Raw genomic sequence first — 11,917 nt, forward strand, 5'->3', positions numbered from 1 at the left:
TTTGAACTATATTTTTATAAATGCATGCTCGCATCTTGGCCCAAAGTGTTTGTATTCACAATATCCATCACCAAACTCCAAATATTAAATAAATCATGAATAAAGAAATATCTGTTCCATAGTAAAAGTAAGTACTTTAATTTGGTGCCAGAATAGAGGATATCTGTAGTGCCAAAAGCTGACAAATCATCGTGGGAACACCCACTTTCTCCTTTTGAAGGTAGGGGGGTCGGAGAGGGTGTCTGGACTAGAGGCTGTGCGCAAATTTAACTCAGAGACGCAGTTTCTGCTGTCACAGTTGCTTCTGGATTCTACATTGTGCGGATCTCTTCTTCACACTGCAAACATGGATGTGAAAGTGATCGTAGTATTCGCTCTGATGGCGGTCGTCATTCATGCACCGATCTCAAATGGTGAGTTATTGTTCAATAGATACTTTGCAAATGTTTACATTATTTTTGCATTGTGCATAAAGCTTAAATGCATGTTTTGGCACACTATTCGGCGACCATGCAATTCCGTTCATAAACACAGTTGATGCAACTATTGCAAAGTTAAACATATTTACCGTTTTTACGGTTTATAACGTGCACATGTGTAAGAAACGACGCATATTTCAGTGCATTTACGCATATGCATTTACAGTGTGAATTAAATGTACAACGTTTTTTTATTAGTAGGCTAATTTCATGCCTTGCGCAGGTTTTTTTTTTTTTTTCATAATCAGAAAAAACCCACGTAGGCTAAGTTATTTGATTTGATATTTCAACTTCATAAACGCACGTGATTTTTTTCCAAATATTGTAAGTAACAGAATGACGCGCATGCAGTCGGGAGAGCAGAGAGGCTCTGGCACGGAGTTGATTAATGTGTGTATTTGTCGCCCTCTTTGTTTTCTCTTAATTACTCACAAATTAGAGGATAAAACAGAACCGCAGAGATAGCGCCAGTCTTTACTTCAATCGAGCCAGTGCGCGCGGCTCTAACGATGGTTTGCGCGTTTACATCACAATGAAAATAGATTACTAGAGATGTCATTAGCATTTTACAAGTGGACTAACGTGGATAGAGCTCCGTTAAGTCGCAGGTAATTTACACCTCTGGACTCTTGTGAGTGGGCGATGTCCGTTAAAGTATTTGCGTACGTGCGCCGTGCCGTCTTCACTTAGCCTACAATGTAAAGCTGCTCGAGCTGTTAAGTCTCTGCTTCCTTGAGCGAGTAACAGGTCTGAGCCAAATGGAACAATAATCCCAGTGCTGCCATACAAATCACTCGCTTTAATGTGCAAGGACGTGAAGGCTATTAAAACAGCGTCCAATAATTTGCGTGCATGCGCGTTTCAATTCATACACCCTAGCAATGCCCACTTTAATACTTTTTTATTAACTAAAATATAGTTAAACCATGAGTGCACTAAAAATGTATCATCAAATCTATTCACTTGAATGCACCTAAAAATGTCACTCTGTATACCTATAATATTATATACTGAATTTCAAAAACATATTCATTCATAATAATTTATAGAGTGCATAACATTCATTATCATAGCCCTGTAAAATAGGCCTAATATAAATATGCACTGCTAAAAAAATATTAAATGAATCTCGTTTATAACTTTCCGTTTTCATAGAAAAGCCAATAGAGGAACATGCACCCTCAGTCTGAAAATTGTGCTGGTTGTTATTAAAGTGTTGCAAGAGTGAATTGGAGGCTGGAGCATGATTACATAATGGATTTAGAAAATTCAACCAAAGTTTCGTTTTTAGTCAAGGATGCTGTTTCCTTTTACAAAGCGCATCTGTGGTGTGAGCTCAGGACTAAAATGAAGGGCAGAAAGTGATTTGCATTTGTCTACTTTCCAATCAAACATCATTATTCATCATGATTTCATCCAACGCTCGCATGCACCGAATTACAAGAATCGCAGCAACAGCTGAATTGAGTTTCCCCTCTCTTTTTCTCTTAATTCTTCTCCAGCCAAGCCCATAAGCCTGGTAGAGAGATGCTGGTGCCGTTCCACAGTCAACACTGTCCCACAAAGAAGCATTCGCGAGCTCAAGTTCCTCCACACACCCAACTGCCCCTTCCAAGTCATGTGAGTATCTTCTCTAAACTGTCTCTTTCCTACTCGCTCAGCAGCTCTGCATGACCCAGAAACACATCACTTCACCCCATCAATCTCTAAATACTGAAGGGATGCTGAATGGGTCAGGAATTGGCCTCCCCTGTCTGGCATTATACCATTGGACAGGCTCTCACAATTGCACACATCCAGGGGGAAATGCTATAGGAGGGGGTAGGACCTTTAAGCATGGATGCATTCGTATTTTGTACAGGAAAACAGCATCATAGGGGTCCGAAAGAGTTCCTCTTCAAGCTCTTTCTCAAACATGTAAAGGGCTTGAATGATGTGCTTAGTCACACACCATAGCCTTGCATGCCGATGAGAACTCTCCTCCCTGTATGTTTTCACCTCCGTTGAGTGAAGTGTTCAAAATAGCTGCTTTATTTGGATTTCTAACAAAGATTAATGGCAGTGGCTTGTCAAACTCCATTACAAATGTCACTTATTTTCCATACCATAAATGCTCACCAAGGCGTAAACAAAGACTTAAACCGTGTCAAAGGGTCAGCGAGATAAAAACAGCTGGTTAGACTCAAAAATCACAAGCCGACAAACGATTGCCACAAAAGCCATAGGCAAAGCCCTGGAGAGCAGATCAGAACCTGAATCCCAAAGCTCAAGAGCCCTTGATACTTCAAATCTGCATTGATGAGTGATGCTGGTAACACTATCTACCAGTGTTTGCTGTTGGCCTTGGCTTGCTGTGAGGTAATTACTACCTGCTGTTCGCAGTCCAGACCCTCTCCAACTCCTGCTGACTAGATCGAGATACACCAACAAATGCCAGGCCCTGATAAACTGCAGCTACTTCAAAAGAGTGAGCTAACCAAATTAGAGGGGATCTGTGAATTGAAGATAAGAACTGATTACTTTAATGATACCGATATGATGATAGTGGACACGTACTTTAAAGCTAATCTTGTCTCAGAAGAATGTTCTCATCCTCATCAACATTTCAAGTATTTACATTATGTAGTAAGAAGGGTCATATCCACACACTGAGTTTACAGCTCCAATAACATTTATTAATAAACTGGTGCCTGGTGAAGACCTGACGGTTGAAACGTTGCACTGTTTATTATTAAATGTTTTTGGAGCTGTAAACTCAGTGTGCGGAAATTACTCTTCTTACTTCTGTGATTGTCATCTTTTGTCCTGCACCAGAACCCAATTAAGGTTTGGGATGTGCACACCTTTTTTGTATTTTATATTATGTAGTGCTGTTCATTGTGCCTCCTTTAGGAATGCGTTACTCACAGGATTATGAGAACAACTCACAGCTGCGAAGTTCAGCAGACTGTGTGTGTGTGTGTTTGTGTGTCACATCCAAATCATCACATGAACTATAATGTATGCCAGAAACCCTGGGTTTAAATAACTTTTCATAGTAAACATTTATAGCAACACACGCATCCAGAACAGACAAAAATGTATGCAACATTTTTTTGTAAACATTTGAATTAAAACAAGATGCTAATGATAATAATCATTACTATTATTATTACATTCATCCATATCGATTTTCTAAAAAGGTTTAATTATTTATGTAATAAATTAATAAAAATTAATACAATATTATAGTTAACTGTTAACACTTTACAATAATGTCTCATTTGTTAACATGAATGTATTAACTAACATAACCATGAGCAATACATTTGTTACTGTATTTGTTCATCTTTGTTAACATTAGTTATTAAAAATACAGCTGTTAATTGTTTGATCATGTTAGATCACAGTGCATTAAGTAATGTTAAACAAATTCAACTTTTGATTTGAACAATGTATTAGTAAATGTAAAAATGAACATTAACAAGGATTAATAAATGGCGTAGAAGTGCAGTTCATGTTAACAAATGTAGTTAACTAATGAAACCTTATTGTAAAGTATTACCCAAACAAATGTGTTGTTAAAATTCAGTATTTTAACTTGATTGATTTTTACTTCACATTGGAAATAGTTTAATGATTTGTTTGTGTCAGTTGTAGACACTTGAAAACAAATGGTTCACCTGTGCTGACAAGACACCTAGTCTAATCTTTTTACTGAGAGCTACAAGAAAGATTGTGATAACAATCTGACAATCTGTTAAGACCTGTAGGGAAATAGGGAATGCAGATGTAGGAAAAGAATACCTAGGGTGATGAGAGAGTGCAGTGTAATATCACTTACTAGAGAGAGGAGTGACTGAGAACCAACTGCTTGGCTGAGCTTGAATGCACAACTGTTCTGCTATTGTATGGCTGATGCTGACTATGGGGTTTCTATTGTATTGCATTCAAAATCTGCTCACAATGGGCTCTTGGAGCTTTATACTTAGCAGTGATTGCTTGCTTATACTGCAATTTGAATGTCTAAAAAGTTCAAATTTCAGCACTGTGATTCAAACAAGTTATAATGAAAACTTACACTTTTCACCTGCAGTGCCAAACTGAAGAGCAACAAAGAAGTGTGCATTAACCCAGAGACCAAGTGGCTGCAACAGTACCTGAAGAACGCCCTGAACAAGTAAGGAAACCTTCTTGACAAACAGGAGCTGAGAAATGGGAGAAACAGGAGAGGATATACAGGGCCACAATGGTTCATTTGATTTATAGCATTGTTCACAAATGCACTATAAATAGCCTTGCAGAGTCAATTCCAATCAACCAAATTAGACTTTTACACAAATTAGAATTTTGCATCGCATCAAATATCAAAGCCTCAGTGTAATAGTTTATGTAGTAGACAAAAAGTCACCCGCACTTTAAAATACTGGTCTTTCTTGTTTCTCACACATCTTTAAATGCTCACAAAAGCCATTCCCGGTTTGTTTCTCAGATTTCTTTTGAATGTTTTTGTCCGGTTATAGTGCTCTGAAATATTTATCTTAAGTTGATGTGTAAGATTAGCAGCTACTGCCGAGCTAATGAAAAACATGTTCAGGCTTTTGCGGCCTTGCCTTAATAGTTCCTCCGCTGATTGTTATCGTGAATGTCCAAACAAAGTAAAACAAGCTTTTATTGTTCTGAATTCATGAGGAGAAAGACATTTCCCACATCAGATCATGAGCTTGATTTATTAGATCATGGGACTGGTTGCCATCGTCTTTCATTTCACTGCTAGCTGGAAGATTGAATTTGAGAGGGGGTGGGTGAATATAAAGCTTATTATGGATGTACAGTATGGCAAACCAGTAGGCGCTGCTTTCATTGGTGTGTTTCTACCTTTTAAACAAAAAGCATTGTCTAAAGAGGTAGAAAAGTGTGAACTGTCCGGTCTGCACAACAAAACATTCGTAGCTAGAGATGAACGATGGCTCCTTGAGGCTGAACACCCATGAATGGTCTCTGGACTCTAATGAGCACATACTGTGCGGTCTTTAGTACAGCTCAATAAGTGAAAAAGGAAGTTGTACATCTGCAGGTAGTGAGGGAGGTTTCTGCCATCTGCAACACCTCTGGTCAACGAGCTACAAAACAGCTCAGATATTCCAGTCATGTGACTTTCTTTAAAAAAAGTCATTCAAAAAAAGTTGAGATACTTTAAAACACCAATCAAACCTAATTGAGAGTGTTACTGGGAGTACTGGAAGCCTTCTTCAGGCCAAATTTGCGGAAAAAAAATCTGTGATCTGAAAATTATTAAGTAAATAAAATATATATATTTTAAAATTCCATGACGTTTATTTACTTAATAATTTTCAGGCAAAGGGTTTCCTCAATTGTCTTAAGTTAAGTAAATAAACTTCATGCGTAATTGAAAAAAAATGTAGTTATGTGGAATTGTCAAGTTCACATAACTTAATTTTTTCAATTACATAAAGTTTGTTTACTTAATTTTAAGGCAACGGGTTTCCTCACTTTTTTAAGTTAAGTCAACTGATCACTTTTTACAGTTAAAAAATTCACTTCAGCTTGAAATGAATTATTTTCAATAGTGGCAACTTCAGCCCAATTAAAACTAACAGCATGCAGTTAATAATAGAAACTGCCTATAAAAAGTGCAGACATGTCTGTTACATTCTTGCCAGAAGCATAATTTAGGTTTATTGTTTTAATCACTGTGGAGATACAGGCTTCTTAAAAAAATGTCCTGCTACTATTCACGAGTCAGGTAAAATAAATGTAATCAAATAAGTTCAATGATGGTGTGTGACTTGTCACATTGTAACATTTTACGTCTCTTCATTTCAGAATGAAAAAGGCCCAACAACAGTCGAACTAAGAAGTCTGCCAGATGACCCGGGAATCTGACAGCCCACCGTCACAGATATGTACCATATAGTCCTCTGGCATGCTTGCTGACACAGCACTTAACCTGCCAAATATGCATCCCCAGTAAATGACTCAGCAAAAGACCACCAGTCCATCATCACCACCCATGTAGTCTCCTCTGTTAGCGCCAAGTGCAATTATATATGTATGACTGTTTTTTTTAGTGTGTTTTTTTTTTTTTACGTATGATATGTATATACAATGTTTTTTTATATCGTCTTAAAAACAGTAAAGAGATATTTTTGGAGTCGTGTTTGCTCCTTTGTTTGTTGTGTTATGTTGGGTTAGGCAGAACAGCATTGAGATGATGAGGTATTTTGGAGCAAACATTCAGAACTCTGAATATATGTTTTAATCTTAGATGCAAACGAATATGTGACTTCACATTAGCAGGAATGAAGTTCTGAAAACTCATATGCATGCAAGTTCTTTGACACAAAAAGAAGGGCATTGATTTTTACCTTGATTTTTGTTTATGTATTTACCTAGTTCATCATTTAGATATATGTAACAGCATAAACTGCTTGTAAACGTTATATGGCATATACGGAAAAGATTCACTTGTTTTATTCTTGGAAAGGGCTACTTTGCCAAACAAATATGAACTATTTAGACTATTTAGACATCTATTTTGTTAATTGACCGATCTGAGACTCACAACATGCTAAATGTTGCTTCACGCTCAGCAGAATTATGACATTAGAGACAGTTGTGCTTCAAAACACATCAATTAACAAAGAAAAAGGAGGTTGGAGAATTTACAGCCAAGTTCTGGAAGTACAAAAAAATTGTAGGCATGATAACCTTTTTAAAAAAGCAGTATTAGTGGAACATCTGAGGTAGAGGTTGAGACAGAACTAATTGACGTAATTACTACCTTTATGTATATATAACAATGCACTTTATAATCCCTTGTGACATTTACGGGAAAAAAAATCTGATTCTGGATGGCGTCCACTACATAATGAATAGTTCTAGAGCCCAAAGTTTTCTGTGTTTAGACATAGTTCTGACTGTATTGCCAAATTTATTAAACATTTGCCTCTTCAGCATCAGATTTTATTATTTTGAGGTTTGTTTTTAAATATTTTGTGGATTATTTCACATTAGGAATACGATTAGGAAACGGTCAGATTATTAATTTAAACATAGCTGAATAACTGACATGTACACTTTTCATGTAAAAAAAAAATAAAAAAAATACCTAGCTAGCATGATTTTTGATTTGATATCTGACTTTTGAAACAGAGGCACAGAAATATTTAACCCGAAAATCCTGCACATCAAAAACCTATCAACATTAAGGATGCACCGATATGAAAATCTTGGCCGATACCGATTACCCTTTGTATTTGAAACCAATATATTGGCCGATAAATCTAAATCCACAATAAAAAAATAATAATTTAGAGCCATGACCCAAGCACACAATTATAATGTTCTCATTATAATTGTGTAGCCTATATGACAGACTTGCGCTGCACTTAACCTTATTTTCGATAACGATAATTAAAAATGACCATATAACGGCCGATACAGATATGGTGGTATATATATCGTGCATCCCTAATTTTGAACACCTAAAGCTCCTGTTTCCCTTGGACAACAGTTTGGTTTAGGAATACACATAACGTGAATTCACCACACAAAGTATGTCAATGCCTTGTGCCTCTCCAAAGAAAATTAGCGTATGGAATTTGTCTGTTACTACTGCCAATTTCATAATGTTGAGCTGTTAAAAGCACCAGGCCTCATTTACAAACAACCCTGGGGCACAAAATCTATAAGGAAACATAATGCCTACACTGTGCTTCCACTGGAGTCTGTGTACTGTGTAAAGGGTTAGAGCCCCCCGCTAGACAGCTGCATTCCTATTAAAGGATAATTCCGGTATTTAACACCTTGAGTCTATATTGTAGTTTGTTTTGGATGAACAAGAGTGGTGGACAACATTTTTTTTGACAATGGTTCCTCTCTCGAGTTTTTGACTATAAAAGAATTGGCCATGGACCCATTTAACATTGGAGTCAATGGGCATGTCCGAAAATGTCATTAAAACAACCTTTAACATTATTTTTCAAAACTGTGCTACTCACCGAGTGATTAGTGATGTTAGTTGATGTTCCAGAACCAAAAAGTGTTGCGAAATACAGTTTCTGTCGTGTTTTATTCGTCATTTTGTAAAATCCCATTGTTGAAAAAATAGTTCCACTATAGCAAAATAAACGGATTGGAATCATATATTGCGACGATATATTGTTTATAATCATCAACGAACACCACTAACCACTCGGTGAGTTTAACAGTTTTGTAAACGAACATTATTGGCTGTTTTAATGACATTTTCGGACATGCCCATTGACTCCAATGTTAAATGGGTCCATGGCCAATTCTATTATAGTCAAAAACTCGAGAGAGGAACCATTGTCAAAAAAAATTTGTCCACCAATCTTGTTCATTCAAAACAAACTACAATATAGACTCAAGGTGTTAAATACCGGAATTATCCTTTAACATGGGGGGGAAAGATATCGTGCAAAAATATCATGTACTTCTTTGAAAAAAAGATATTTCAGAATGTGTGTTTTTTTTTTAAGTAAGGGAAGTCTTTTCATATACATTCCATCAAATTGTCACTATTTTCAACACTGTATAGTTAACTGTAGCATATACTGTCCTTCCATTCCCTTTTCCCACTTAATGTGAAGATTACTTCTATGTATATGGCAGCTTATGACAGCATAAAGCACATCTGTTGTTCTTTCTTTTGTGAGTCTGTACATTGGTTTGATTTAGTCCCTAAAGTGTTTATTTTGAAATAAATCATCATGAAGAATTCTGTATGACGTTTTACTAATGGACGCGTATGAACATCAGTCATGTCACCTGTGGTTTGGTTCACACCAAGAGAAAAGGGGTAACCTGCCACCTATATGTCTCCAACCATTAGAATCTAGATGTTAAATGAGGAAAAGGGAAATTACGATTTCAAATGGGGGTCAAGAACTGCAGGCAGACTCAAAAATCACACCTTGAATTCACACAGCTCTTATAAATAATCCTGGGAGCACTTTTTAGATTTACATGAGACACTGAACGACTTTTTTCACTTGTCCATACATCCAAGGAGTTTTAGTGTAAAATAAAATATTTGCCTTGTACATTTTATAAGCTGTCATATTCAATTTCCCTTAAAAAGAAACCCAATAAAATCCTTACTCTCAGAAGAAATAATCTCTTGCGCAGCAGGGAAAATTAAGTCATATTACAGCTACATATAGCTGTCAAAATCAATATTCGCAATAAGGGCAAAATAAATTAATAATATTTCCAGTCATAAAATATGGTACAGAGCCGTTATGAAACACGTATTCTCTAATAAGGTGCAAAAAAGATGAAATCAAATTGATATTAAAGATACTGATTCAAAACAGAAATTGAACTGATGATCCTAACAGGCCATCTTGTAATACATTATGTCATTTGCATAAAATGTATAGCTCATATATGGTCAGATTTGTTTAATATTTCTAATACCGACAGAACAGATACTTTGAGCAAATTATGAATCAAATTAAGATTATTTACCACATATAATAATTTTAAAAAGGCAAAGGGGATGCAAAACTAAACAATAATGCATAATGATATGAAAACTGTAGAATGATAAATTACCAAAAATGACAAGATATGTAAATTGTTCATGCAAGTGAAAGATATTATTTTATAACATAATTCAGAATGAAAAACTTTTTTTTTTGTAATTCTTATAGCAACTAAAAGTTTTTGAATTAAGTGGACAATTAGAAGTTTTAGTTCAACGCAACTTCTGGCACCAATCTCACAAAAGCCACAAGCAGCCACTTAAAGGCTAATTTGATGCTTCTAAAAGGTCATAGTTGTAAATCTCCAGAGATTACCTGATAGATTCAGCAGTTTTAAATTGAATACAGAAACTCAAGTTTGCCCGAGCAACTACGAGTAAGAATAATAGACCAAGCTACTTTGAACGAGCATAAAAATTAGGACACTATAGGCCGCATTTAAACTGCAGGTCTTGATGCCCAGTTCCATTTGTTGACAATCAGCTTACATCTTTTAAATGTGACTCATATGTGATACCTGTATTTTACACTATACACTTGGCAAAACAATCAAAGGTAGACGTACTATAACCCAGAAAAGCTTAGGCTGAAAAGGAAGTAACAGTTTGCAATGGATGCAGATTAAATAATAATAAAAGACTTTGCTTTGCCCACCATCTTTAAAGGTCAGCAAAACAGTGAGTTGAGCCTTCGTCCTCCATTGCGCCATTAAAAAAAGTAATGTGATCACGGTTGGTGTCCACCTGAGTTGACGTCATTCGGCAGAATCGACACTGTCGCTTCAATGAAATACGACTCGCATTGTCAAGGGAAAAATACAATCTGTCCAATTACATGGCAGATGCACATCCGATTCATATCAGATTCATTTCCAAATATGAATGAGGCCTGAAACTGATCTAAGAGTATTGGAATCCATGAGCTTTTTTCCTGTTTACATGTTCACTGTATGAATTTATTATACGTACAATAAACTTGGATGTTTAAGTCATTCGAATTTACCGGTAAATTACATTAAACTGACTTTTAAAAAAAGTGTTGAATCTTGTGTAACTTATCGTTTTTTTATAAGTTAAAGCAATTTTGTCATAACTTATTAATCATACCATTTTTTAGTGCTCGTTACACGAATTGGGCCACTTCTTGTATGGGGCCTTACAGTTAAAATTGCTTTCTCAGACTTCTCGATGAAATCACATGCAAAAATAGAAAAGAATGCATAGAAATGCTTCACAGAAGCCAAAGGAATTATTAAACCAACTGGAAAGTCATTACGTGTTCATTAGTTCCTAAAACTTGAAAACCCACGTATAGTGAAAGTGAATTATTTAAGTTGTCATTGTGTGGTGAACTTTGACATATTTATGTCAGATAAGTGTAAAGTTATTGTGTAAATCTGTTTGAGGATGCCTCATTTTACAGCCTATCATCAACTACATGGAATGAGTTACAGTATTCAAAGAGGACGCTACAGAGATATCATCAACCAGATCTGTGATTTGTGTGTTGCTGTGAAGACAGATAAGATGAAGTGAGTTATGAGTGTCAGTTTAACTACACCGCAGGGGATAAAGAATGTACTTCAAAAGGGGATACAAATATGTTAAAGAAAAAGTTATATATATATATATATATTCTTCAGTGTCAATATTTTGTTTAATCAATGTTTCCTTTTCAATGAAATCTTTTGATGCTTGAATTGTGCCATTTAATAAAGCAAAAAAAGAGGCAAATTATTCTCGTCACTGATATACTTAAATATAAGAATGAAGATAAAAAATGTAATCTCAGTTTACATATTTAAAACTGCTGCTACACTAATACTTGTTTAACACAGCAGTCAAAAAGATTGGCAAATTTAGGATGGCAAAAACACTGATTAAGTCCCAGGAGAGCACAAAATAATCAGTCACTCCGAACATAAAT

General features: G+C 35.8%; 1 protein-coding gene across 1 annotated transcript; it reads left to right on the forward strand.

Moving 5' to 3' along the window:
* Positions 1-249: 249 nt before the first annotated feature.
* Positions 250-8,061, forward strand: cxcl12a (chemokine (C-X-C motif) ligand 12a (stromal cell-derived factor 1)). Its single transcript, XM_079635044.1, has 4 exons — positions 250-413; positions 1,982-2,099; positions 4,555-4,638; positions 6,306-8,061. Exons 1-4 carry the CDS (start codon positions 347-349, stop codon positions 6,334-6,336), a joined length of 300 nt encoding a protein of 99 aa, XP_079491170.1. The 5' UTR covers positions 250-346; the 3' UTR covers positions 6,337-8,061.
* The last annotated feature ends 3,856 nt before the right edge of the window (positions 8,062-11,917 follow it).

This window comes from Phoxinus phoxinus (genome assembly GCF_949152265.1).
Source record: "Phoxinus phoxinus genome assembly, chromosome: 14".
NCBI classification, from domain to species: domain Eukaryota; kingdom Metazoa; phylum Chordata; class Actinopteri; order Cypriniformes; family Leuciscidae; genus Phoxinus; species Phoxinus phoxinus.

Bases quoted from the DNA above. Each gene is read 5' to 3' on its own strand.
- cxcl12a (XM_079635044.1), top strand. From the start codon at position 347: ATGGATGTGAAAGTGATCGTAGTATTCGCTCTGATGGCGGTCGTCATT. The intron at 2,100-4,554 runs GTGAGTATCTTC...TTTCACCTGCAG, and splicing joins AACTGCCCCTTCCAAGTCAT to TGCCAAACTGAAGAGCAACA. The intron at 4,639-6,305 runs GTAAGGAAACCT...TCTTCATTTCAG, and splicing joins CTGAAGAACGCCCTGAACAA to AATGAAAAAGGCCCAACAAC.